The sequence below is a fragment of the Dryobates pubescens genome, chromosome 7, assembly GCF_014839835.1.
Source record: "Dryobates pubescens isolate bDryPub1 chromosome 7, bDryPub1.pri, whole genome shotgun sequence".
Classification (NCBI taxonomy): domain Eukaryota; kingdom Metazoa; phylum Chordata; class Aves; order Piciformes; family Picidae; genus Dryobates; species Dryobates pubescens.
In genome coordinates this window covers 43336983-43364910 of record NC_071618.1, presented here as the reverse complement: position 1 = coordinate 43364910, position 27928 = coordinate 43336983, and the positions used below count along the sequence as shown (strand labels likewise).

At 47.2% G+C, this 27928-nt stretch overlaps 1 protein-coding gene across 1 annotated transcript in view; it reads right to left on the bottom strand.

The window, feature by feature from the left end:
* FNDC3A (fibronectin type III domain containing 3A) overlaps window positions 1-27928 on the bottom strand; it is a 120298-nt gene that overhangs the window by 8553 nt on the left and 83817 nt on the right. The window contains exons 7-19 of the mRNA XM_054163122.1: window positions 23088-23245; window positions 20772-20831; window positions 18987-19125; window positions 17610-17663; window positions 16211-16335; window positions 12855-13029; window positions 12117-12203; window positions 9508-9646; window positions 8268-8336; window positions 5939-6057; window positions 4094-4199; window positions 3826-4001; window positions 2509-2622 (exon numbers count right to left, since the gene is read on the bottom strand). Of these exons, the coding sequence (XP_054019097.1) occupies window positions 2509-2622; window positions 3826-4001; window positions 4094-4199; window positions 5939-6057; window positions 8268-8336; window positions 9508-9646; window positions 12117-12203; window positions 12855-13029; window positions 16211-16335; window positions 17610-17663; window positions 18987-19125; window positions 20772-20831; window positions 23088-23245 (1521 nt within the window). The remainder of the gene's footprint in view (window positions 1-2508; window positions 2623-3825; window positions 4002-4093; window positions 4200-5938; window positions 6058-8267; window positions 8337-9507; window positions 9647-12116; window positions 12204-12854; window positions 13030-16210; window positions 16336-17609; window positions 17664-18986; window positions 19126-20771; window positions 20832-23087; window positions 23246-27928) is intronic.

Below are 27928 nucleotides of genomic sequence, written 5' to 3'. Positions count from 1 at the left end.
ACAACACTTAGAGGATGGCCAAGGGCTCAGGCCCAGCCAGCATGGGTTTAGGAAGGGCAGGTCCTGCCTGACCAACCTGATCTCCTTCTATGCCCAGGTGACTGCCTGGTGGATGTGGGGAGGCTGTGGATGGAGTCTACCTGGACCTCAGCAAGGCCTTTGACACCGTTCCCCATAGCAAACTCCTGGCCAAGCTGTCAGCCCATGGCTTGGATGGGAGCACACTGCGATGGGTTAGGAACTGGCTGGAGGGCTGAGCCCAGAGAGTGGTGGTGAATGGTGCCACAGCCAGCTGGCAGCCAGGCACCAGTGGTGTGCCCCAGGGATCAGTGCTGGGCCCCATGCTCTTTAACATCTTTATTGATGATCTGGACGAGGGCATCGAGTCCATCATCAGTAAATTTGCTGACGACACCAAGCTGGGGGCAGGAGTTGATCTGCTGGAGGGTAGAGAGGCTCTGCAGAGGGACCTCGACAGGCTGGGCAGATGGGCAGAGTCCAACGGCATGAGATTTAACACATCCAAGTGCCGGGTTCTGCACATTGGCCACAGCAACCCCATGCAGAGCTACAGGCTGGGGTCAGAGTGGCTGAGAGCAGTCAGGCTGAGAGGGACCTAGGGGTGCTGGTTGACGGTAGACTGAACATGAGCCTGCAGTGTGCCCAGGCAGCTAAGAGGGCCAATGGCATCCTGGCCTGCATCAGGAACAGTGTGGCCAGCAGGAGCAGGGAGGTCATTCTGCCCCTGGACACTGCACTGGTTAGGCCGCACCTCGAGTCCTGTGTCCAGTTCTGGGCCCCTCAGTTTAGGAAGGAGGTTGACTTGCTGGAACGAGTCCAGAGGAGGGCAACAAAGTTGGTGAGGGGTTTGGAACATAAGCCCTACGAGGAGAGGCTGAGGGAGCTGGGGTTGCTTAGCCTGGAGAAGAGGAGACTCAGGGGTGACCTTATTACTCTCTACAACTACCTGAAGGGAGGTTGTAGACAGACGGATGTTGGTCTCTTCTCCCAGGCAGCCAGTACCAGAACAAGAGGACACAGTCTCAGGCTGCACCAGGGGAGGTTCAGGCTAGATGTTAGGAAAAAGTTCTATACAGAGAGAGTGATTGCACATTGGAATGGGCTGCCTGGGGAGGTGGTGGAGTCACCATCACTGGAGGTGTTCAGGAGGAGACTTGATGGGGTGCTTGGTGCCGTGGGTTAGTTGTTTGGGTGGTGTTGGATTGGTTGATGGGTTGGACGTGGTGATCTTGAAGGTCTCTTCCAACCTGGTTTATTCTATGTATTCTATGTATTCTATTTTGTCAAAAGGTTTTGCCTTGTAGACATTTAAGGAGAACCAGTGGAAAGCAGGAACTCTACCTTCCAGGCAGCTCTACCTTCATTACAGTTCTGTAACTCAGGGACTTCAGTCTGTCTCAAGCCACTGAAAAGCTGTGTTTAATCAGTACTCCCAGAATCTTCCTTTTTACAAGCTTAATTTTTATCTATTGCATTTTTTCCCATCAGATGCCTAACTGTTAGGGGTTTGTAAGAAGCCTGTGAGGCTTTTGCTGCATCATTACTAATGTCATTACATCAAATTGTTGCAGCTTACAAACCCAGCAAATGCACCATTGCCTGGCTGTATTATGGTGTCCTGGTTTGAGGCCAGGCAGATCCTCTCCTGCCCCCTGAGAGGGGCAAAAGAATGGCACTCATCACACAAGTGGATTGCAGGAGTGATGGAGAGTTTAAATGGGAAAGCAGTGAGTGTTGTACAGAAGCTACAAGCACAGTGACAAAAGAAACCCAAAGCATAGAGTCCTTTACAGCACACCCAAAAAGCCTCCCAGGTCTTCCCATCTCCCCACCTGGGGGCATACCCCAAACCCCCCCCAGGGCTCTCTCTTCCACCCCCTTTTGCTTGGCTAGCCTCAGGCTGGCCAGGTCTGAGCCTGCTCCTCCCCCTTCTCCGCCTGGCATTAGGCCTGGAGAGGCCTAAAAGGCCTTGAGATGACTCCCCCAGCGTTACCTGACAGGGAGCATCTCCCATGAGGGTAGAGAGGGAAGAAAGAGCAAGTGCATGGCTTTGCAGCTGGATTTATAGGGTGCAGGACATTATGGGTATGAAATACACAGCTTCCTGTGTCCACCCACTGGGCTGGACACTTGGGACAGTGTGGCAGCAACAGGAGGCACCCAGCCTAAACTGCTCTGAGGAAAGATTACTACATGAAATAACATTCCAAGGACAGCCCTGTATCAGTTGGAAATGGAGTGCAGCAGTTGTGGCAAAACTCTTCAACAAAAGACCAAGGTAAGATCTCAAGGACCTGCAGGCTGGCAGGTTACAGCTGTCACAGAATGCTGTGATGAATGATTTAAGCATTCTCCCTACACCAAGTACTGGATAACCAGGTAGGCACCTTTTCAAATGGGATTAAACCACAGTCTTGAGCTTTTAAAGTTGAACTTGAAAATGCAGAAGATGCTCTTGCTGAGACAGGTGTAAGGTGGTATCCTTACCTCCCAGGACACCTGAGCACAGGCAGCAGATCTGCATGACACCTGAGGGGGCCTGCACTGCTCCGGCGCTCCAGGCGCTGTCGTCACGTCACATTTTTCCGAGTAAGGTCCAAACTGTCAAAGAGGGAGTGGAGACAACCACATCTCAACACAACTACTACTTCTTAGAGTAACAGCCTACCACACTAGGGACATGTAGAATAGAGGAGAGGAGAATAGGGTAGAGTAGAGAAGAATAGAATAGAGTAGAGTAGAATGGAGTAGCGTAAAGTAGAATAGAATAGGGTAGAGTAGAATAGAGTAGAGTAGAGTAGAGTAGAATAGGGTAGAGTAGAATAGAATAGGGTAGAGTAGAGTAGAATAGGGTAGAGTAGAGTAGAGTAGAATAGAGTAGAATTAACCAGGTTGGAAATGACCTTTGAGATCATCAAGTCCAACCTATCACCCAACACCATCTAATCAACTAAACCATGGCACCAAGTGCCTCATCCAAGCTCTTCCCAAACACCTCCAGGGATGGTGACTCCACCACCTCCCTGGGCAGCACATCCCAATGGCCAATCTCTCTTGCTGGGAAAAATTTCTTCCTAACATCCAGCCTGAACCTCCCCTGGCACAGCTTGAGACTGTGTCCTCTTGTTCTAGTACTGGTTGCCTGGGAGAAGAGACCAACCCCCACCTGGCTACAACTAGATGATCTTTAAGGTCCCCTCCAACCCAAACCTTTCTATGAATCTATGACATTTCTCCTCCTTTTACCTAACCCCCTTTATTATAAACTGATGTTTAACTATCCCCACAGTCTGTCTGGAGAAGAGAAGGCTCCCAGGTGACCTCATTGTGGCCTTCCAGTATCTGAAGGGGGCTACAAGAAGGCTGGGGACGGACTTCTCAGGATCTCAGGCAGTGATAGGACTAGGGGGAATGGAATGAAGCTGGAGGTGGGGAGATGGAGGCTGGAGGTGAGGAGGAAGTTCTTCCCCATGAGAGTGGTGAAGCCCTGGAATGGGTTGTCCAGGGAGGTGGTTGGGGCCCTGTCCCTGGAGGTGTTTTAGCTCAGGCTGGATGAGGCTCTGGGCAGCCTGATCTAGTGTGGGGTGTCCCTGCCCATGGCAGGGGGGGTTGGAACTGGCTGATCCTTGTGGTCCCTTCCAACCCTGCCTGATTCTATGATACTATGACACAGAACAACAAGCCACATGAACCAAATTATTCTACATTATGAAATCCTCATTTTAAAATTACTTTTGTTTTTTAAAGGTCCTTAATAGTGACTGCAGGCACTGCCAGTAATTGCATTTCAGCCTGCCCCCTTACCCCAGCCTTGTTAGCTGCTCGCAGCCGGAAGCTGTACGTCCGCCCTGGAAGGAGGCTGCCCACTGTGCACTCAACATCAGAGCCTTGGTAAACCTCTCTGTGTTCATCAGTTTCTGCCTGAAACATTTCCAGACCATAGCAGGTGATGGGTGAGCCGCCATCTACCTGAGGTGGTCCTGAAAAGGAAGAAAGAAAGCAAAGCTGGTTCAGTTTTAAGACATAATACACTTGGATCCCTTCCACTCGCTAAGGGTTGCAATGAAATTACCCCAGCGCAGCTGAATGTCTCTTGCTCTTGTTCTACCCTGTAGCCTTGGAGGCTGGCATGGACCAGGAACCACTGCTGGTGTTTGTACCAGTAAAGAATCGGAGGCCTACAAAGGAAAGACAGATTGCTGAAGTCATCTAGGCCAAAACAAGCCACAAGTGAAGGCAAATATCTGAGTCAGAAACAAGACCTTCCATGGTTTGGAACTACACCTTCACATACATGAAGATTCCTAAAGGATCTGGCATGTGTTTCTCATGCCTAGAGAAAGCATGAATCCATGAAGATTCCTAAAGGATCTGGCATGTGTTTCTCATGCCTAGAGAAAGCATGAATCCATGAAGATTCCTAAAGGATCTGGCATGTGTTTCTCATGCCTACAGAAAGCATTCCACAGTGACCACTCAATATGCAATATGAACTTTTGCTTTCGCCTTTTGGGACAGATGCAAGGAGCAGAACGAAACCCAGCGGATAATGATCAGTACAAACCCAGGATACATGCTTGAAATGTCTCGTTCCAGGCAACCTTGGTACCTTTCCCATCAAACTGCATTTTAATCACTTTTAAAACTTAGAATCATGGAAGGTTGGAAAAGAACTCAGAGATCATCAAGTCCAACCTAGCACCCAACACCTCAGGACTAACTAAACCATGGCTTCAAGCATCACGTCCAGTCCCCTCTTGAACACCTCCAGGGATGGGGACTCCACCACCTCCCTGGGCAGCACATTCCAATGGCCAGTAACTCTTTCTGGGAAGAACTTTCTCCTCACCTCCAGCCTAAACTTCCCCTGGTGCAGCTTGAGACTGTGTCCTCTTGTTCTGGTGCTGGCTGCCTGGGAGAAGAGACCAACCCCCACCTGGCTGCAACCTCCCTTCAGGGAGTTGTAGGCAGCAAGAAGGTCTCCCCTGAGCCTCCTCCTTATGCTAAGGGTTGCATGTTTTTGTGCAAAACCTTCTCAAAAAGCAAAGGTGTCAATAAGAAGAGATCCAAAACCCCCCAGAGATCTCATTTTTTTCACTCCTTGGTAATTCTTCATGTGCCACAGGCTTCCACCTCTGATTTGAAGTGTGTGCAGAAATACACAGCTTAACAACACACAGCAGATGGCACTGACTGTTCAGAATACAGACAGAAATGAGTCACAAACACTGCAGGGTTCATTAGCCTCAGTGATACAGAACAAATAAGAAGTTGGCAGGGCTTTTAGTGTGCAAAAGAGGCACAGCTTAGAGTCTCACTTCACAACTGCTTTCTACATAGCTTCCAGAAAGCGTGGATTGGAAGTTCTGCTGCTTTTCAGTTCCTTTGAAATGCATTGTTGCACTGAACAAGGAGGACACAGCCTCAAGCTGTGCCAGAGGAGGTTTAGGCTGGATGTTAGGAAGAATTTCTTCCCAGAAGGAGAGATTGGCCATTGGAATATGCTGCCCAGGGAGGTGGTGGAGTCCCCATCCCTGGAGGTGTTCAAGAGGGGATTGGATGTGGCACTTGATGTCATCTCTGAGGTGTCTGGACTTGATGATCTTTGAGGTCTCTTCCAACCTTGGTGATACTGTGATACTTGGTGCCATGGTTCAGTAGTCATTAGGTCTTGGGTGCTAGGTTGGACTTGATGATCTTTGAGGTCTTTTCCAACCTTATTGATTCTATGATTCTATTCCTTTAAGGCATGGGCAGAAACCTGACATGCTGCACATCCACACTGGAGCTTTTCTGAGGTAGCAGTTAGGGCTACTTCTTTTAGGCACTTCTGTGCAGTGTTTGTTTAGTAAGTACTGGAGCAGATTGTCTTAAAGAGAGAGAAACTTTATTTCATGGAAATAGGAGCTCCTCTTACCGTGCTCTGTCCTCCTTCCCCAAGGCAGTACACACGTAAGCGATAGGAGCAGCCAGGGCTCAGTCGGTCACACACGTGCTCCCTAGCAGCTCCGCTGTATATTCTGTCCCATCTGTTCCCTGCAAGGACAGGAAGAAGCCTGCAATGAACCCAGGTGTGCATTGCCACACTTCAGTGACAGCTACAGCAGGCATTCCAGCTTCCCTGAAGAAGCATGTGCTTAATGCTTATAAGAAACCCCCACCAACCAAACAACAACTGAAGGCTTGCTTTTGTGCTTCCCTGAAAAGGATCCAAGCAGTTCTTAAAGAGAAGTTTCCTAGGTAAACTTCCTAACCCTGCTGAAGCACCTTCCTCAGTTTGTATTCACATGAACTAGGAGGAAAAAATGTACTATTAATGAGGCAGTTATTACTGGGCCAGCAAGCACGTTCAAACACCACAACCAAATAAACAGGAAAGATACAAGAAGCAAAATCTTCCCTGGAAAGCTTCTAATCACAACATTCAATTTGCAGACTCTAACTTGTAACTGATGAAACTTGCTCCTGTACTCCTGAATGGCCCAGCACCATCTGAAATACTGCTTTCACTCTTTGCTATTCAGCCAGATTCTTACATCAGGTGGTCTTTAGCATTCTGTGGCTGTCAATGGCTCCATGCCCCAGTGCAGGCCAGGGACAAGCGGAGTCCCTCAGGGATCAGTCCTGGGACCAGGCTTGGTCAACATCTTTGTGGGTGCCATGGACAGTGGCATTGAGTGCACCCTCAGCAAGTTTGCTGAGGACACCAAGCTGTGTGGTGCAGCAGACAGGCTGGAGGGAAGGGATCCATCCAGAGGGACCTGGACAGGCTGGAGAGGTGGGCACAAGCCAGCCTCAGGAGGTTCAACAAGACCAAGGGCAGGGTCCTGCAGCTGGGTGGAGGCAATCCCAGGCACAAATCCAGGCTGGGCAGTGAGTGGCTGGAAAGCAGCCCTGAGGAGAGAGACTTGGGGGTGCTGGGGGAGAAGCTCACCAGGAGCTCTCAGTGTGCACTTGCAGCCCAGAAAGCCAATCAGATCCTGGGCTGCAGCAAGAGAAGTGTGGCCAGCAGGGCAAGGGAGGGGATTCTCCCCCTCTAGGACATGTGCCCCAACAAAGGATAAAGATTGCTCCCCAGACTGCAGCTGCCCTGGAAATCATGGGCAGATATCACTGCTACCAATACTCTCTGGAATATGCATAAGACAAGATCATCTCTACCCATCAGCTACCCTGGAAAGGGAGGGTGGTGCAAAGGACAATGGATTCATCACCTGGACTCATAGCTAAAAAACTGTACAAAAGATCTGAGCAACTACTGGCTCAGAAGAAGCACAAGACCTGGGCAGTACTGCTCTGAAGAAACATGAAGAAAATACCAGGAGAGGAAAGGACAGAGACATCACCATGCAGCTTGGGAGAAGCAGACCAGGAGGAGTCTTCTCTCCGTGTCCTAAGTTCCTTCTGCTGCAACTCATGGAGCTGAAGAGGCTGCTCAGAGAAGGACTTGGACTTGGACTTTGGGACCTCTCCCTCCCCTCTTCCAGCAGGGGACAGCACAGACAACAAGGATGACATCTCCTCCACGCTGAAGTGGCAGCAGCCTTCCTCCACAGACCCAAACTGTCTTGGGGGTGTGGTAATATAATTCCTTTCCACTTCTCTCTCCCTCTTCTCTCTCTCCTTCTGATCCATCCACTTTATTCTGTTAATAAATAGCCTCAAGGGCTGTTGGTGTTTTGGCCTCATTTGTGCCTCTAATTTCATACCACAGGAACATTCAAAAGAACTGAGTCTCTTCCCCTCTCTGGACCAAGACACCAGTTTAAAAATCTTGTTGTATGAAAGGACAGAAAAAGCAAGTAACAGAAACAGTTACCCCAGCTGCATCACTGTTCTCCTTTAATTGTGACAAATGGAGCACTGGGTTTACTTTCATTTCACTCACCCAGCAAAGCTACACATCCAAAGCTAGGTGGCCCTGTCTTCTTGCCCTAAAATGTATGCAATGTGTCATCTAATTTCCAAAACAGAGCAGACTTCATTAGTAAGTTAAAACATTGAGCACCTCTTTCAACACAGTCTGGTGGCACCTTCTTTCTAAGCCAGAGGGGAAAACCCCTCTCCTGTATGCAAACATCAACATGCCTCTCTTCTTAAAGGCACTCCCTTTCAACAACTTTCCTTATCACAACACACATTCTACTCTTTCCACAGGCACACACACACACAGAGAAGAAAAACCACTGAATGCCCACATGCAGAAACAAACCAGCTGAATGCCCACACATGCTTCTAATACTCACCATTTAAGCCTTCAGACATCTCCACAACATAGGTATTTATTGCTGCTCCTCCATTGTCTTTTGGTGGATCTATAAAAAACAGTAATATTCCAGTGAAGGGAGATGAATGAAATAATTCTGCAGCTTTGGGGGAGAATGTAGAGATAAGAGGGAAGGGAAGGGAAGGGAAAGGAGAAGGGAGAAGGGAGGAGAAGGGAGAAGGGAGGAGAAGGGAGAAGGGAGGAGAAGGGAGAAGGGAGGAGAAGGGAGAAGGGAGGAGAAGGGAGAAGGGAGGAGAAGGGAGAAGGGAGGAGAAGGGAGAAGGGAGGAGAAGGGAGAAGGGAGGAGAAGGGAGAAGGGAGGAGAAGGGAGAAGGGAGGAGAAGGGAGAAGGGAGGAGAAGGGAGAAGGGAGGAGAAGGGAGAAGGGAGGAGAAGGGAGAAGGGAGGAGAAGGGAGAAGGGAGGAGAAGGGAGAAGGGAGGAGAAGGGAGAAGGGAGGAGAAGGGAGAAGGGAGGAGAAGGGAGAAGGGAGGAGAAGGGAGAAGGGAGGAGAAGGGAGAAGGGAGGAGAAGGGAGAAGGGAGAAGGGAGAAGGGAAGAGAAGAGAAGAGAGAAGAGAGAAGAGAGAAGAGAAAAGAGAGAAGAGAGAAGAGAACTTAACCAGGCTGGAAGAGACCTTTGAGATCATTGAGTCCAACCCACCATGCAACACTATCTAATCAACCAAACCATGGCACCAAGCACCCCATCAAGTCTCTTCCTAAACACCTCCAGTGATGGTGACTCCACCACCTATCACCCAACACCTCATGAGTAACTAAACCATGGCTCCAAGTGCCACATCCAATCCTCTCTTGAACACCTCCAGGGATGGTGACTCCACCACCTCCCTGGGCAGCACATCCCAATGGCCAATCTCTCTTGCTGGGAAGAACTTTCTCCTCACCTCCAGCCTAAACCTCCCCTGGCACAGCTTGAGACTGTGTCCTCTTGTTCTGGTGCTGGTTGGCTGGGAGAAGAGACCAACCCCCACCTGGCTACAGCCTCCCTTCAGGGAGTTGTAGAGAGCAAGAAAGTCTCCCCTGAACCTCCTCTTCTCCAGGTAAACAACCCCAGCTCCCTCAGCCTCTCCTCACAGGGCTTGTGCTCAAAATAAATCCAATATATATGAATATATCTATATTATATAGAGATATTATATATATATAATAGATATAAAACACAGGGGAGAGACTCTAAATAGAGCTGGGCAACAATCTTACCCCAGGTGATTTTAAAACTCTGTGCATGAACTTTTCCTTTCACAGTGGGTTTTGAAGGTACTCCAGGCTTATCAGGACAAGTAATGTATTCTACTGTTTCACTTGGACTGCTTTTCCCTTCTGAGTTATAGGCAATGACCTGTAAAGATATAAAAAACCAGTATTATGAACAGAACAAACACACTGGCTGGTGGTATGCTAGTCATTGTTAGTGGTAAAATCTAATTAGAATAGAATGGAATGGAATGGAATGGAATGGAATAGAATAGAATGGAATAGATCATGTTGGAAGAGACCTTCAAGATCATAGAATAGCATAGAATAGAATAGGATAGATAGGAGAGAATAGAATGGAATGGAATGGAATGGAATGGAATGGAATGGAATAGAATGGAATGGAATAGAATAGAATAGAATAGAATGGAATAGAATAGAATAGAATAGAATAGAATAGAATAGAATAGAATAGAATAGAATAGAACGGAATAGAATTAACCAGGTTGGAAAAGACCTTTGAGATCATCAAGTCCAACCTATCACCCAACACCATCTAATCAACTAAACAATTCCTTTATGATTCTAGGAAAACAAATTGCTGCATTCTCTACTTTCTATTGTCTGCAGTTAATCTACATATTCTGGCTTAGTATCATAGTACCAGTCAGGGTTGGAAAGGACCACAAGGATCAGCTAGTTCCAAGCCCCCTGCCATGGGCAGGGACACCCCACACTAGATCAGCCTGGCCAGAGCCTCATCCAGCCTGGGCTTAAACACCTCTAGGGATGGGGCCTCAACCACCTCCCTGGACAACCCAGTCCAGGGCTTCACCACTCTCCTGGGGAAGAACTTCCTCCTCACCTCCAGCCTCAATCTCCCCACCTCCAGCTTCATTCCATTCCCCCTAGTCCTAGCACTCCCTGAGATCCTGAGCAGTCCCTCCCCAGCCTTCTTGTAGCCCCCTTCAGCTCCTGGAAAGCCACAATGAGGTCACCTGGGAGCCTTCTCTTCTCCAGACTGAACAGCCCCAACTCCTTCAGTCTGTCCTCACAGGAGAGGTGCTGCAGCCCTCTGCTCATCCTCCTGGCCCTTCTCTGGCTTGCTCCTAGCAAACCACTAAAACACTTAGAAAAAGGTTTTTAGGCTTTTATATTTGTTTTAGAAGTGAGGAGAACCAAACTGACAGCAGTAATGTTAGCACACTGAGAAAGGAAAGTGAGCTAACACGTCTCTCAGACACTAAGGCTCCCAATAGATTTTACCAGATTAACAATCACCTACTTGTCCCTGTGCCCTTACCAATGAAGTGAAACAGGCACACTAAGCATTTATGTCTTACAATAAGGTTTCCAATGGTTATAAAGCTTCTTTCAAAAGCCTTAAGGAATATTACCACTAATTAAGTCTTTTCCTTTGTATAATAAAGACCTGATTAACACAACATTTGTTTCTCCTTTATGTCCTGCAAATGAGTGAACAGAGACTTCTGTTTACTGCTTTGGTTAAAAAAACAAACCCAAACCCACAGTGTAAACATTGATTTATTTTTATTCTAATGAGAAGCTTAGGATGTTTAAGTTAACTAGAGACTTACCAGTCACATGTATGGCCAAGATGTAGAATAGAATAGAATAAACCAGGTTGGAAGAGACCTTCAAGCTCATCGTGTCCAACCCATCACCCAACACCATCTAATCATGGCACTTAGCACCCCATCAAGTCTCCCCCTGAACACCTCCAATGATGGTGACTCCACCACCTCCCTGGACAGCACATTCATAGAATCATAGAATCAATAAGGTTGGAAAAGACCTCAAAGATCATCAAGTCCAACCTGTCACCCAAGACCTCATGCCTACTAGACCATGGCACCAGGTGCCATATCCAATCCCCTCTTGAACACCTCCAGGGATGGTGACTCCACCACCTCCCTGGGCAGCACATTCCAATGGCAAATCTCTCTTCTTGTGAGGAACTTTCTCCTCACCTCCAGCCTAACCTTCCCCTGGTGCAGCTTGAGACTGTGTCTTCTTGTCTGGTGCTGGTTGGCTGGGAGAAGAGACCAACCCCCACCTGGCTACAACCACCTTTAAGGTAGTTGTAGAGGGCAATGAGGTCACCCCTGAGCGTCCTCTTCTCCAGGCTAAGCAACCCCAGCTCCCTCAGCCTCTCCTCACAGGGCTGTGCTCCAGACCCCTCCCCAGCTTTGTTGCCCTTCTCTGGACACCTTCCAGCAACTCAACATCTTTCCTAAACTGAGGGGCCCAGAACTGGACACAGGACTCAAGGTGTGGCCTAACCAGTGCTGAGCACAGGGCACAATGACTTCCCTGCTCCTGCTGGCCACACTCTTCCTGATGCAGGCCAGGATGCCCTTGGCCTTCTTGGCCACCTGGGCACACTGCTGGCTCATGTTATGCCCTTGCAGAGGTTCTTATTCCTTTTGCAGAGCTACTTAACGAATGAAACCGGAGTTCAGTTGATACTTTTAAGATTCTGAAACTGTAAGAAGCTGGCCTCCCATGTAGCTTTCTCTTAAAAAGGCCTTCCCCACTGCTGAGTCCATTGCAAGCTGATGAATAGATGTTACAAAAGAACTAATCAATCTTACCCTAAATTTGTACTTCGTACTGCGCCTCAAATTCTTCACCGTGTAGGTCAGATCCTCACCGTCGTATTTTGGCTTGAAACCATATCCCTGCAGCATGAAACATGATTGCAGACCAGAGCACATCACAGAACACCATACAAGTCAATCACTTTTCCAGGCCATAACTGTTATGCTCCTCTGACAAAACAGGAAGTGTGACTTTCACTGGCAGGACAGGACTTTCCTTTCTTGGAAAGGGGGAAATGAATCAACCATTCTCCAACCAGAAGAGGAGGAAAGGACAGTACAGACAAACATACACAGTGTCAACAGAAGTGATACCTAACTCCTCCAGAGTGTTGCTGTGACATCTAGAGGGATCACCCTCCATGATAAAATTACTTTGACCCAGTTCTTTGTAAGCTGTGGTAGTTTTAGCCTGGCTAAAGTTAACACTGGGGGGGGAAACTTCAAGCCACCACACAAGGCTTAACTTTCACATGCAGATTCACAAAGCTAAAAGTAATTCAGAAGTCCTTGCAGCACTGAAGCTTAGTAACAGTGATAACAATTACTGTCACAAGAAGGAGAAAGCTACATGGCTTGGTCACAGCAATGCCAAGGCATCAGATTAACTTCAGGAAACACAGGGCCTTGGAGAATGGTCTGACAAAAGTCAGCACTGACACACTTAATGAGGTATCAAACACACACATTACAGCCACTCTTCTTGTTGAGAAGAAATCATTCTGAACTTACTGAGTTCTCATCCTCCATCTCCAATATGTATGAGATTCCTTCATCTGATGGTGTTCCTGAGGGTTTTGTCCACTGTAGGGATAACCAAGTAACTCCAGCATTAATCAGCAAAGGACTTGCTGGTGCGGTTGGGGCAGTGCCTGAGGTATGATACAGGACTTCTTCACTAAAACCACTGTTTAAAACAGACAGTATGTAAACTAACTAGACACAATAATTAGTAGCTAGAAAAACAGAGTATTTACTAAAGACAGCTATGTCAGTGTGCTGGACTGTGCACAAGCTGGTACACGCAGACGACTTGGCTTGCACACGAGTCTGGCAGTAACAAAACAGCTGAGCAAAGCTGACATGCTCCTAATGGAAAGATGCCTTTGTCTAGTATCATCACAATGCTTTGCTAACCAGAATGTTTTGCTTTTGCACATTAAGTCATTGTTCTAAACCAATACATGCTTACATACACTCATGTACTAGTACCACAGCCTCCTTCCCATTCAAAAGGAAAATAAAGCATAGATGAGAAGGCAAAACCAAACCAAACCAAAAGGTTTGCTTCCCAGCCAGCAATCAGGTGCTTCAAATACACTGTGAATCACAGAATCAGAGAATCAATCAGGTTGGAAAAGACCTCAGAGGTCAGCAAGTCCAACCTAGCACCCAACACCTCAGGACTACTAAACCATGGCACCAAGTGCCACGTCCAAGCCCTCTTTGAACAGCTCCAGGGACAGTGACTCCACCACCTCCCTGGGCAGCACATACCAATGGCCAATCTCTCTTGCTGGGAAGAACTGTCACCTCACCTCCAGCCTAAACTTCCCCTGGCACAGCTTGAGACTGTGTCCTCTTGTTCTGGTGCTGGTTGCCTGGGAGAAGAGACCAACCCCCACCTGGCTACAACCTCCCTTCAGGGAGGTGTAGAGAGCAATGAGGTCTCCCCTGAGCCTCCTCTTCTCCAGGCTACACAACCCCAGCTCCCTCAGCCTCTCCTCATAGGGCTTGTGCTTGAGACCTCTCCCCAGCCTTATTGCCCTTCTCTGGACACTTAGTAGTCTGCAGAAGATTTCTTCTGCCCAGCATGAATTAACTGTAAGACCAGGTCTGGCTCCCTGCCCTTTACACTGTCTTGGCAATGTTGTCCAAGCTGTCGTCGCCTCAAGCACCTCCTTGAGCCAGCTGAAGGAAACACAACACACATCCTCTGTTTCAGGCTATGAAGACCCCAGCCTTAATATTTCAGACACTGAATTAAAAACACACAATTGTGAAATGGCCATTTCAGGCTTGTGGCTAGATTAGACCTGTTCCTATGCCACACAGGGTCTCAAGGTCCAAGTGCTACCAGGCAGCATGGCCAACAGCAGTCTGCTCTAGAGATGATGACCTCTGGTAGTCTATCAGCCAGGTTTATCACTTTCCCTGAAGACCAAGAAGCATTTCCAAGCCCAGCAGTGCAAGCAAAACTTGTGAAACCATCAATTATGTGTGACTGCTTTGGTTTGGTTTTCTCTCCAGCTCTTAATGACATCCTCCACTGAAGTCAAACATCATTCACACAAAAATTCAGAATGAAGTCTGGTGCTCTGTAGCCCCTGAAAAGCAGCAATCAAATAAGAACAACACACCCTAAGCATTCCTCATAAGCTCCAGAGTGTCAGAAGAATTCAGTGATATGGGAATGTCATATTCTGCCCACTGCTTGGGAGGAGAGTAACAGCCACCTTAGAGAAAAGGATGTGTTTAAGAAATAGGTGTGGTGGTTTTAGGCTGTGCCTTGAAAATTTAGCTGCAGATTTCAAGAGGAAAGTAGAAAAAGAGAAATCAATCACTACTGGGTGTAAAAAGGAGAACAAAAGATTGTCCTAAACAAATACACTGGATAAATGTCTGGGATAAGAGCAGCTGTATCACAACAATTCTTCACATTTCCCTTCCATTTCATTCCTTTTCTCTCTTCTGATCTTGGCTGTTTTGCTTTGCCTGGGAGATAATGAGCTGTTTCTGGCTGGCCCTGAGATAAGCCTAACACTGCTTTCTCTCACCTCCTCTCTCTCTCTCGGTGCAGGGGGGTCTGGGAGGTTTGGGGGGGAGGCAGTGGAGCAGCTTCCCTGTTTTATTTGACCAGGGGGCTTTTCTGTGTTGTTTGCTAATTGTAAATCTCTGTATAACCTTGTACCTCCTGTATATGTTGTACCCATTCATTGCATTCCAGTGTGGAGTGGAGTTTTGGCTTGTAAATACAGCTTCATCTGCTTCTAACTGAGCTGCTCCGGCTGGAAGTTAATGCTGGGGGGAAACTTCATCCCACCACAACAGGACATGGCAAAGAGCACACTACAGGCAGTGGGAGTTCTGCCAGGCTTACTTCCTGCTCCAGAAGCTACTGGCACCTCTTTATACTGTCACTGCTAAAACTTTAAATTTAAGGAGGGCTGCTAAGCCCTGGGAAATTGCTACACCAGCTTCAGGAGCTACTTTTTTCCAGCACCATATCAGCCTTCCTGGAACCAAGGGGAGCAGAGGGCCCTCTGGCCAGCCCAGCAGCAGCACAAGCACTGAAGCATTGAGCTATTCAATTCTGTCCCTTTGGCTGAGCCACTTGACTTTCAGCAGGATCCCCAGAATTTTGCACAAGTGTACACCAAACACAAAAGCCACAGTTGCACTGGATGTGTGAGTCTCTACAATGCAGTGCCTAGTCCAAAAATGGTATTTGAAGTATGTGCAGTGGGACATGTCTCCAGGGCAGCAACTTCAGTGGTCAGCATAGGTCTACAGGACTAACGCTCAAAAAGCAGCACAGCCTGAGCTGAGCTGAGCTGAGAGCAGCCAGGTGGTTTGTGTCATGCTCATGCTCCCTCTTCTAGGGGCACCATCTAGAAATTTCTGAGCAGGCTGCTGAGAAAATGGGGCCAAGTCTGGCAGAAGTAGCTGCACTCTCTGCTTTGGGGAGCAGGTGGGAAGTGTAAGCCTGCACAAGACACAGTGGTTGTAGTATGGAGCCATAGCATGCCTGGACAAAATGCATTATGCTGGGAATCACTGAACAGCTGAGACTGGAAGGGATCTCTGGAGGTCATCTTGTCCAACCTCCCCTTGCTCAAGCAAGGTCCAGTGGTTCACAGTACACTGGTAATCTGCAAACTTGATAACCCAGTCCCAGGCTGTGAATGAACTGTGCAGTTGGATTAGATGATACAATGGTAAATTCCTTCCAACAGAACAATTTTGTGTTCCACACTGTATTTCAGCCCAGCTGGACAAAAGACTTGTTCAAAAGCCACCCTGTTTTTCCTAAACAAGCATACACATGCACATGCATTCCACAGTTACCACAGAACAGTAACATTTACCTCATTCCCACGTCATTTTTGGCTGCTAGCCTAAAGGTGTATCCCATTGCTGGTGATAGTTTAGTAATCCTATACTGCTTCTGTTGGCCGTAATAACACTGGCAAAACTCTCCATTTCCTTTTCCCTACAAAGGAATAAGTCAGTCACATTATTCACCCTGCTATATAGGCATCCATCAAAAAACATGAAGTAAACTACATTCTTTTTGGAAATGAGACATAACTCAAGAATCTCCCACAGTGAGGCAGTAGAGGAGAGTAGAGTAGGGTAGAGTAGGGTAGAGAAGAGTAGAGTAGGGTAGAGAAGAGCGGAGTAGGGTAGAGAAGAGTGGAGTAGGGTAGAGAAGAGCGGAGTAGGGTAGAGAAGAGCGGAGTAGGGTAGAGAAGAGCAGAGTAGGGCAGAGAAGAGCGGAGTAGGGCAGAGAAGAGCAGAGTAGGGTAGAGAAGAGCAGAGTAGGGCAGAGAAGAGCAGAGTAGGGCAGAGAAGAGCAGAGTAGGGCAGAGAAGAGCAGAGTAGGGCAGAGAAGAGCAGAATAGAATAGAGCAGAAGAGTAGAGAAGAGTAGAACAGAGTAGAACAGAGCAGAAGAGTAGAGAAGAGTAGAATAGAGAAGAGTAGAGAAGAGTAGAGTAGAATAGAGCAGAACAGAGTAGAATAGAGCAGAAGAGTAGAATAGAGAAGAGTAAAGAAGAGTAGAGAAGAGTAGAGAAGAGTAGAGAAAAATAGAGCAGAAGAGTAGAGTAGAGTAGAGCAGAGCAGAAGTAACCAGGTTGGAAGAGGCCTTTTTGATCATCAAGTCCAACCTATCACCCACCACCATCTAATCAACTAAACCATGGCACCAAGTGCCCCATCCAGTCTCTTCCTAAACACCTCCAGTGATGGTGACTCCACCACCTCCCTGGGCAGCACATTCCAATGGCCAATCCCTCCTCCTGTGAAGAACTACTTCTGAAACTTTATGTATCTATTGAACTAGAGGCTTTTCCCCTTCCTTTCTATTTCTCAGAAAGGAAAAAGCCATGAAGCTTCTGCAGCTCTGCCTTCTCAGAACAGATCTCCAGGCAGGGACTGCAAGACACTAGATCCACTAAGGTTGTACACAAGAAAGACCATTAAAGAAAAATGATCCTCCAGTGTCAGCTTCAAGTATTGGACTAGAGGTGAAAAAGGCACAACTGAGAGTGGCATCATCATCTAATTAATATCCTATTGTTTTATATTGCCCAAGAAAGAATCCAGCAATAGTAATAGCTTCATAATTGCTTAAGTGATTACACATTTGTAACATGCCTCTAGATGGAAGACACAAGTTTCACACAGTGTGGTGTGCACAGTCACGCCACACTGCTCTTTAGAAGGCCACAAAACTGCAAGGAAAAGAGAAGAGCTTGCTTACTTCATCCCATTCCAAAAGGTAACTGTGGATTTTAGAACCATTGTCACAAGATGCCTGCAACAGGAAAGGAAGAAAATTAGATACAAGAACACTTAAGGGAAAAAAAATATGCTTACACAGGTCAAAGCATGGCAAGACCAGCAGAGGGCAAACAGTGGCCCTCTTCTCTGATTTTTTTTCACTTTTCCTAGTCCAATTCATGCTTGCATAATGGTTAGGGTGTTGGCTTTTAAATTTAGACCTAGCAAATGTATCCTGGCAGCAGTGTAATACAGTGTTGTGGTAGTTTTAGGCCATGCCTTTAAAATCAGCTGCAGATTTTGAGCAGAGAAGTAGGAAAGCATAAATAAATCACTATTGGGTGTAAAAAGGAAAACAAAAGATGGTTCTCAACAAATTCATTGGCTAAATGTCTGGGATAAGAGAAGCTGTATCATAACAATTCTTCACATTTCACTTCCATTTCATTCCTCTCCTCTCCAGTCTCCTGTCTCCTCTCCTCTCCTGTCTCCTCTCCAGTCTCCTGTCTCCTCTCCAGTCTCCTGTCTCCTCTCCTCTCCAGTCTCCTGTCTCCTCTCCAGTCTCCTGTCTCCTCTCCAGTCTCCTGTCTCCTCTCCAGTCTCCTGTCTCCTCTCCTCTCCAGTCTCCTCTCCTCTCCAGTCTCCTCTCCTCTCCAGTCTCCTCTTTTGCTTCACCCAGAGATAAAGTGCTGCTTCTGGCTGGCCTTGAGACAAGACTAACACTGCTTTCTCTCAGCTTCCCTCTCTCTTGGTACAGGGGGATCTGGGAGGTTTGGGGTGGGGGGGAAGGGGCAGTGGAGCAGCCTTCCTGGTCTTTTTTTTGACCAGGAGGTTTTCTGTGTTATTTGCTAGTTGTGAATAGCTGTATAATATTGTAACTCCTGTATATTTTGCACATATTCCTTGCATTCCAGTGTAGAGTGGAGTTTTGGCTTGTGAATACAGCTTCAGTTTCTTCTAACTGAGTTGGTCTGGCACATAAAGTTAGTGCTGGGAGGGGAAATTCTGGGTAGCTAGACCAAAGGCTTGCTCAAATCTCAGTCTTTCCAGACCACTTCTTTTGCTTTGCACTGACAAGGCTATGTCCAGCAACTGAGAAAGGAATAGGTTCCACAGTACACTGGGAGTCAGGAGCTGAACCACTGTCTCTCACCTCAGCTCAATAACTTTATCTACAAGGGCTCCTTCTCCTTGCCTTTCTGGAATGCTTCTCTTTTTCACTGAAGCCCACATTTAACCCAGTACATGTACTCCCAGCCACAGAACTGTGACTGAAGTGAGTATGTCAGAAACAGGACACCTTTTGTCAATGAGCTAGCACTTCACTGACAAACCCACACCAGTTCTGCACCATTACCTTCCACTGCAGAGTGAGAGAATTTTTGGTCCGATTGGTTATCCTGGGCAAATTCGGAGGATCAGGTTCACAGCTTGCTGTGGTAAAGCTCTCTGCTTCTGAAGGGCTCCCCTTCACACAGTTGCACTCTACTTGGACCCTACAAGAAAAGAGCCAGTAACACTTTGCTTCAAAAAAACAATCTGTGTGTATAGTTTCCCAACACAAGTGAGCATGCAGAATGAAGTCGCTGCCTTGCTGCTTCATGATTACAATACCACTGTTACAAAGAATTACCCAGCTTTTCTATCTCAGACAACAGAAGTGATGCAAAAGGAAGAGAGTCCTTTACTTTGGCAGTACACCATTCCCATCAGTCAGCTTCAGTCTCCCAATTACATCTCAGATCTGTCAGTTATTTGCTGTACTTTGGTTGGGAAATAGATGGTGACTCCACCACCCCCCTGGGCAGCACATTCCAATGGCCAATAACTCTTCCTGTGAGGAACTTTCTCCTCACCTCCAGCCTAAACTTCCCCTGTGTCCTCTTATTCTGGTGCTGGTTGCCTGGGAGAAGAGACCAACCCCCACCTAGCTACAACCTCCCTTCAGGTAGTTGTAGAGAGCAGTAAGATTTCCCCTGAGCCTCCTGTTCTCCAGGCTAAGGAACCCCAGCTCCCTCAGCTTCTCCTCATAGGGCATATGCTTGAGACATCTCACCATCCTTGCTGCCCTTCTCTGGACACATTCAACTATCTCAATATCCTTCTCAAACTGAGGGGCCCAGAACCGGCACAATGTTTCTCAGCTGGATCCTTACTCAAGACACACTTCTGCTCCTTGTGCTTCCTACTGACTGCCTCTGGTATTCTAAAACCAAGGAACAGAACTGCCCTCCAACACATGACAAAGAAGGGAAGAATATCTAACTACATCTTTCCAACCCTATGATCTTCAGCAGGAAATACCAAAGCAGCAAATTCTGCTAGAAGAGTATAGAATTACACTGAGCTAGGAGAATATTTAGTAAGGCATACAGGGTCAGAGCCCTAGTCTGCTGGAGCAAAGTGAAAGCAACATGACTTGACCTTCAGGTGGCCAGAACTGAGTGTGTTCCTGTGCAAGGTACCTCCCTCTGTTGCCTCTGGGAAACAGAGAAAGCAAGCAGCATCTGTGCCTGGCTCAAAGGACAGAGAAATGTCACTATTCTGGCCTGACATTGGAAGTAAAGAGCACAGATGTTGGATGTGGGCATGAAAATTTCCTGGTTTTCCAAAATAGAATAGACTAGACTAGACTAGACTAGACTAGACTAGACTAGACTAGACTAGACTAGACCAGACCAGACCAGACCAGACCAGGACCGAACCAGGTTGGAAGAGACCTTCAAGATCATCGTGTCCAACCTATCATCCAACACCACCCAACCAACTAACCCATGGCACCAAGCACCCCACCAAGTCTCCTCCTGAACACCTCCAGTGATGGTGACTCCACCACCTCCCCGGGTAGCCCATTCCAATGGGCAATCACTCGCTATGTGTAGAACTTCCTCCTAACCTCCAGCCTAAACCTCCCCTGGCACAGCCTGAGACTGTGTCCTCTTGTTCTGGTGCTGGTTGCCTGGGAGAAGAGCCCAACCTCTGCCAAAATGGACTGAGTGGTCTGCTAAGCCAAACAAATGCTCATTTCTTACTGAAAGCAGGGTGAGATGTGGTAAAGAATCTCTGAAGAGTTGTGGAAACACACAGATTCAGTGAACCTTTCAAAACATGTCCACAGGATGTAATGAGTACAGATACTCACTTTGCATGGTAATCAGTTGCTGGCCTGAGATCATTTACAGTAACTTTATTCTCTTCTCCACTAGAAAGAGAAATGATTTGGTTTAGGAGAGTGTTTCAGAATCCCATACATTGATACAAATACACCTAATCCATCCACCTCACCCACCTCCTAAGAAACAGATTCACTGACAGTTTCATAGAATCACTCAGGGTTGGAAGGGACCACAAGGATCAGCCAGTTCCAACCCCCCTGCCATGGGCAGGGACACCCCACACTAGATCAGGCTGGCCACAGCCTCATCCAGCCTGGGCTTAAACACCTCCAGGGATGGGGCCTCAACCACCTCCCTGGACAACCCAGTCCAGGGCTTCACCACTCTCCTGGGGAAGAACTTCCTCCTCACCTCCAGCCTGAATCTCCCCACCTCCAGCTTCATTCCATTCCCCCCAGTCCTATCACTACCTGAGATCCTGAGAAGTCCCTCCCCAGCCTTCTTGTAGCCCCCTTCAGATCCTGGAAGGCCACAATGAGGTCACCTTGGAGCCTTCTCTTCTCCAGACTGAACAGCCCCAACTCCTTCAGTCTGTCCTCACAGGAGAGGTGCTGCAGCCCTCTGCTCATCCTCCTGGCCCTTCTCTGTTGCTAAATACAGTAGATGAAATTGCATTTATCTTTGAAATGTAGAGCCTTCTGAGATTTAATTTCTGTTGTTTTGCCCTGGCAGTTTTGGGTTTCTTATTAATTATTTCCCTCTGTACTCAGTCAGATCATCCATAGACATTTACCTTATTACACAAAACTCCTCAACTACTGAGGCCTTGGGAATCTCAGTTGAGCCTTGTAAAAAAGTATTAACTGAAACTGTAAATGACTGCATATACCTACTTTTCAGAGCCCAGGAAACAAACAAACAAACAAACAAACAAGAGGCACATCCATGCTGTATTGTGGTGGTTTTAGGCTATGCTTTGAAAATTCAGCTGCAGAGTTTGAGCAGAAAAGCAGAAATCAATCACTACTGGGTGTAAAAAGGAAAACAAAAGATTGTCCCAAACAAATTCAGTGGATGAAAGTCTGGGATAAGAGAAGCTGTATCATAACAATTCTTCACATTTCATTTCCATTCTCAATCCTTCTCTCTTCTCTTCTGATCCTGGCTGTTTTGCTTCAGCCAGAGATAATGTGCTGTTTCTGGCTTGCCTTGAGATAAGACAAACACTGCTTTCCCTCAGCTCCATTCTTTCTCTTGGTACAGGGGGGTCTGGGAGGTTTGGGGGGAGGCAGTGGAGCAGCCTCTCTGTTTTATTTGACCAGGGTTTTTTCCTGTGTTGTTTGCTAATTGTAAATCTCTGTGTAATACTGTAACTCCTGTGTATTTTGTACCTATGCATTGCATTCCAGTGTAGAGTGTAGATTTTGCTTGTAAATCCACCTTCATTTGCTTCTAACTGAGTTGGCCTGGCTGAAAAGTTAATGTTGGGGGGAAATTTCAACCCACCACACATGTGTCAGTCTGCTTTCCCTGACATTAGCCTATGCTAGCAAGGCTCATTCCCTTTCCTCTAAGCTTCCAGGACAGTGATATCCAACTTGTGATTCATGAATTGCTTCTAAGAAATCCACAGAAGGTTAAATACAGACATTTATATTACTGAAGTGCTTCACACCCTTGATGGCAAATTTTCTGTCACATTTCTCCAAGTTGGGGAAAAAAAAAAGGAAAAGCAAAAAAAGATTGAAACCCATTGCATAAGGAATGAAACAACTGAAGAGTGCTGGTTGGTTTGCTGCTGCTAGAGTTGAGTTGTGTGTGAAACCTGCTGGCTTTATTTCACATCTTAAAACTGAGTCTTACCAACAGCATTTGCAGGAAAGAGAGAGAGAGCCTTGCTGGGAGGAAAAACACATGCTGAAGTAACTGACTAAAGATACTATTTGTATTTATCACTCCTTGTATATCTCAGTAGTTGAGAACACACAGTTTCTAGAGCATGTGGTTGGAACACCACTAAGTGATGTTAAAACATGCTCCTAACACCCAAGAACAAGGTCTGTAAATTCCAGCTGATGGTAGAGACCTCAGGAACAATCCAGAAGCAATTCTACTGGAAAAAAACCCACACCCAGGCAGTCTGTTGCAAAAGAGATGCTGCACTAAACTGGCAATTGCAGAACCACAGAAGCAGAGAATCACCAAGGCTGGAAGAGACCTCAAAGATCATCAAGTCCAACCTGTCAGCACAGACACATCTGGATAAAAGGCAGATTTGGAATGAGGTTTAATGCCACAGAATTCAATGCAACAGCAGTTCAATCACAACAATGGCTACCTACATGTATACAGTTTTGTACTTCCCATCTTTTCCAGTGTTGGAAATCATCACTTCATAAGTATAAGCATCTGGCACATGACTCTTGTCAGCATCTTCTCCGGTGTCACTGGATGGAGGGGACCACATAAGCAGTGCTGTTCTTGCCTGAATGTCTGATACCTGTAGAAATACAGCTTTTGAGATCTCTGCCATTTCAATGCTATTGGATATAAATGCTGGGGTTTGCCACACAGTAGCAATACAGAATTGACCAGGGTGGAAAAGAGCTTTGAGATCATCCAAGTCCAACCTATCACCCAACACCATCTAGTCAACTAAACCATGGCACCAAGTGCCTCATCCAGTCCCCTCTTAAAACACTTCCAGGGATGGTGACTCCACCACTTCTCTGGGCAGCACATTCCAATGGCCAATCTCTCTTGCTGGGAAGAACTTCTTCCTAACATCCAGCCTAAACCTCCCCTGGCACAGCTTGAGACTGCCAAATAAAGAGAGAATGAAGTCATATAGCATCATCACATCAGAATGCTTGTACTGCCCTAAGAGCCATTGATTAGTTTTTTGCCAATTAAATCAAAGTGGCAATTTAAAACCATCCTGAAGAGAACTGCAATCCCAGGGCCCAGGGTGGAGTGGACACAGACATCTAAGTAACAAATGCCACCTAGTGGGCTGCATGGAAATGACTGTGTCACTTATGAAGCATAAGGGAGGGCAGCAGAGATTGTCAATCAGCTGTTTAATTAAATGCCAATGTTTCCAACTCCTGGTACTATGATATCTAAAAAGATCTTCCTGTTGACTTGGTTTTCATATGAAATGCAGAGAAGCTCAGGAATCTCTCCCAAATGATTTGGATTACTCCAGCAGGTACATAAAGAAACTTTTCCTTGGGCATTTAGTTATGACTGCAACAAGTAGACACTCCTGTTAGTTTAGAATCATAGAATCAATAAGGTTGGAAAAGACCACAGAGATCAGCAAGTCCAACCTGTCACCCAATAGCTCAGGACTAACTAAACCATGGCTTCAAGTGCCACATCCAAGCCCCTTTTGAACACCTCCAGTGATGGTGACTCCACCACCTCCCTGGGCAGCACATTCCAATGGCCAATTACTCTTGCTGGAAAGAACTTTCTCCTCACCTCCAGCCTAAACTTCCCCTGGTGCAGCTTGAGACTGTGCCCTCTTGTTCTGGTGCTGGTTGCCTGAGAGAAGAGACCAACTCCCTCCTGGCTACAATCACCTTTCAGGTAGTTGTAGACAGCAATGAGGTCTCCCCTGAGCCTCCTCTTCTGCAGGCTAAGCAACCCCAGCTCCCTCAGCCTCTCCTCGCAGGGCTGTGCTCCAGACCCCTCCTCAGCTTTGTTGCCCTTCTCTGGACACCTTCCAGCATCTCAACATCTTTCCCAAACTGAGGGGCCCAGAACTGGACACAGGACTCAAGGTGTGGCCTAACCAGTGCTGAGCACAGGGGCAGAATGACCTGCCTGCTCCTGCTGGCCACACTGTTCCTGATGCAGTCCAGGATGCCATTGGCCTTCTTGGTCCAACCCCAGCAGCCCCAGCTCCCTCAGCCTCTCCTCACAGGGCTGTGCTCCCCAGCTTTGTTGCCCTTCTCTGGACACCTTCCAGCAACTCAACATCTTTCCTGAACTGAGGGGCCCAGAACTGGACACAGGACTCAAGGTGTGGCCTAACCAGTGCTGAAATGCCCAGGCAGCATCTCCTTTCCTACAAGCTAAAGGCCAATAATCCTAGCCCCCATGGAGCCGCACGTTAACTCCTCCCTTCCCTTCTGTAGCTGTTTCTTGTGTATTTGAAGACTGTTAGTGTTTGTATCTCCCTTCACTTATCTCACTCTGATTGTTCCCATTATTCTCATTATCTCCTGCTGCTTCATTACTTTAGTGCTTTGCCCAGAACTGCACATAACATCCCCTCTGCCATTTCCCTGCTGCCAAACTGCCTTACAGACGCGCGGCAGATGACATTTTCCTTCCGACGTCTTAGTCTGTCCATCTTCTTTCACTCTGAAGCAGCAGTGTGGTTGGTGTGAGTGAAAGGTGCTGTTCCATCTTATTGGAACATTACAAGATCAGAGATTTCAAGTGCTCAGTACAGAGAGAGCAGGAAGAGTGGGAGGGAGATCAAACACACTAGAGAGTGCAGAGTTACAGACAGCTCGCAGGACTTTGCCTAGTGAGATTAAACTCACAGCACTAGTGGGAATCATTATACATCAACGTGACAACAGAGAACAGAGTGAAATGTTCTTTAAGTCTCTGACTGGATGAAAAACTGCTCTCCTGAGTGTACTCCCCCAGGGCAATGTTTGTTGGTCAACTCATATGAAGCTTACATAAGACTTTTGAAATCATAGGTGACAACTGTTAGTGCAGTAACTGTAAAACAATGAAGAGGTGTTGTGTACCAAGCTAAAAACAGAGACTGTGTGTAGGTTGTTCTGGTTGTTTTACTTTGTGTAAACAGAGCATGCAACTAAAGAACACAGAATTAACCAGGCTGGAAAAGACCTTTGAGATCATCGAGTCCAACCTAGCACCCAACACCATCTAATCAACTAAACCATGGCACCAAGCACCCCATCCAGTCCCTTCCTAAACACCTCCAGGGATGGGGACTCCACCACCTCCCTGGGCAGCACATTCCAATGGCCAATCTCTCTTCCTGGGAAGGACTTTCTCCTCACCTCCAGCCTAAACTTCCCCTGGCACAGCTTGAGACTGTGTCCTCTTGTTCTGGTGCTAGTTGCCTGGGAGAAGAGACCAACCCCCACCTGGCTGCAACCTCCCTTCAGGGAGGTGGAGAGAGCAAGGAGGTCTCCCCTGAGCCTCCTCTTCTCCAGGCTAAGCAACCCCAGCTCCCTCAGCCTCTCCTCACAGGGCTGTGCTCCAAACCCCTCCCCAGCTTTGTTGCCCTTCTCTGGACACATTCCAGCAACTCAACATCTTTCCTCGAGGTGTGGCCTAACTAATACTGAGTACAGGGCAGAATGACTTCCCTGCTCCTGCTGGCTACACTGTTCTTGATGCAGGCCAGGATGCCATTTGCCTTCTTGGCCACCTGGGCACACTGCTGGCTCATGTTCTGCCTACTCTCAACCAGTACCCCCAGGTCCCTCTCTGCAAGAAGCCAAGCCTAAACTAGTAAGCCCTACTGAGGAGTACTATGGACTGAGCTACTTAAGGAGCAATTGTCAGAGACAGATACCTGAGGGCCTATGAGAACTGGCTCATGGCAGAATGGAAGAACAGGAGACAGAACAATTAACTCTTTGGCAGGGATAAATACTAGAAATTATTTCCATCCATCCCACACAACTCCTGAATCCTACTGAAGTGTTCAAAAAGGGATTTGCCATTGGAATGTGCTGCCCAAGGAGGTGGTGGAGTCACCATCCCTGGAGGTGTTCAAGAGGGGATTGGATGTGGCACTTGGGGTCGTGGTTGTTAGTCCTGAGGTGTTGGCTGCTAGGTTGGACTTGATGATCCCTGAGGTCTTTTCCAACCTTACTGATTCTATGATTCTATGCAACTGCTATCTTCTTTTCTGCAATCCCAGAGAAGGGCAGTGGCAGAAAGTGGGGTCCCCAGAAACACAGCTCACACATGAAGGGTCAGTAAGCCAACAAACCCAAAAGGGGCAATAGCATTGGGGCTGAGTAACATCAAGGTCTTTGCTCTGGATCTACACTCTCTATGATGCTACATATTTCCTGAGATCCAGAGGCTTTCCATGATTTCATATACTGACTGGTGTATGAATATTTTCAACCACCCTCAGTTGCTAGGAAAAAAAAAACCCAAACAGAGAAATCACAGCTGCAAGCACTGAGAAGATAAGACTCAAAATGTAATTTAAGCCCTTTTCAACTTGTTTATAAAACATTTGGTACTGCTGCTCAGATTCAGCTTCTGAGAAAACCATTCTTGAAAACAAGCCTGGGTTCAGCTGTATTCTTCCTCACAAGGCTACTAATAAGGGACAGAAAATCAACACATTAAAAGATTAAGAACTGCTGAAAACTTTATAAACCCCTTTTCTCTCTTGTGTATGTGCACTGTGAGAGTCTGAGACTACAGCAGCAAGCATTAGCACAAAACTCCAGCTCCACATGAGGCAAGCATGGAACAAGAATTACTCAGTTCCTCACTAAGAAGAAATTATACAACAGTGTCCCTGATGTTCAGTAATACACCAAAAGGTGATGTTTTGAATACCAGTCAGAGCTCTGTTATGGAAGACAATGGTGGTGTCCCCCAGGGATCAGTGCTGGGTCCAGTCCTATGCTTGGTTGCATGGTTTAGTTGATTAGGTGGTGTTGGATGATAGCTTGGCCACAATGATCTTGAAGGTCTCTTCCAACCTGGTCTATTCTATTCTATTCCATTCCATTTATTGATGCTCTGGATGAGGGGATTGAGTCCATCATCAGTAAATTTGCAAAGCATACCGAGTTGGGAGCAGGAGCTGATCTGTTAGAGGGTAGAAGGGCTCTGCAGAGGGACCTTGCCAGGCTGGACAGATGGGCAGAGTCCAACAGGATGGCATCAAACAAGTCCAAGAGCCAGGTGCTGCACTTTGGTCACAACAGCCCCATGCAGAGCTACAGGCTGGGGGCAGAGTGGCTGGAGAGCAGCCAGGCAGAAAGGGACCTGGGGGGACTGGTTGATAGTAGGCTGAACATGAGCCAGCAGTGTGCCCAGGTGGCCAAGAAGGCCAATGGCATCCTGGCCTGCATCAGGAATAGTGTGGCCAGCAGGAGCAGGGAAGTCATTCTGCCCCTGGAGTCAGCACTGCTTAGGCCACACCTTGAGT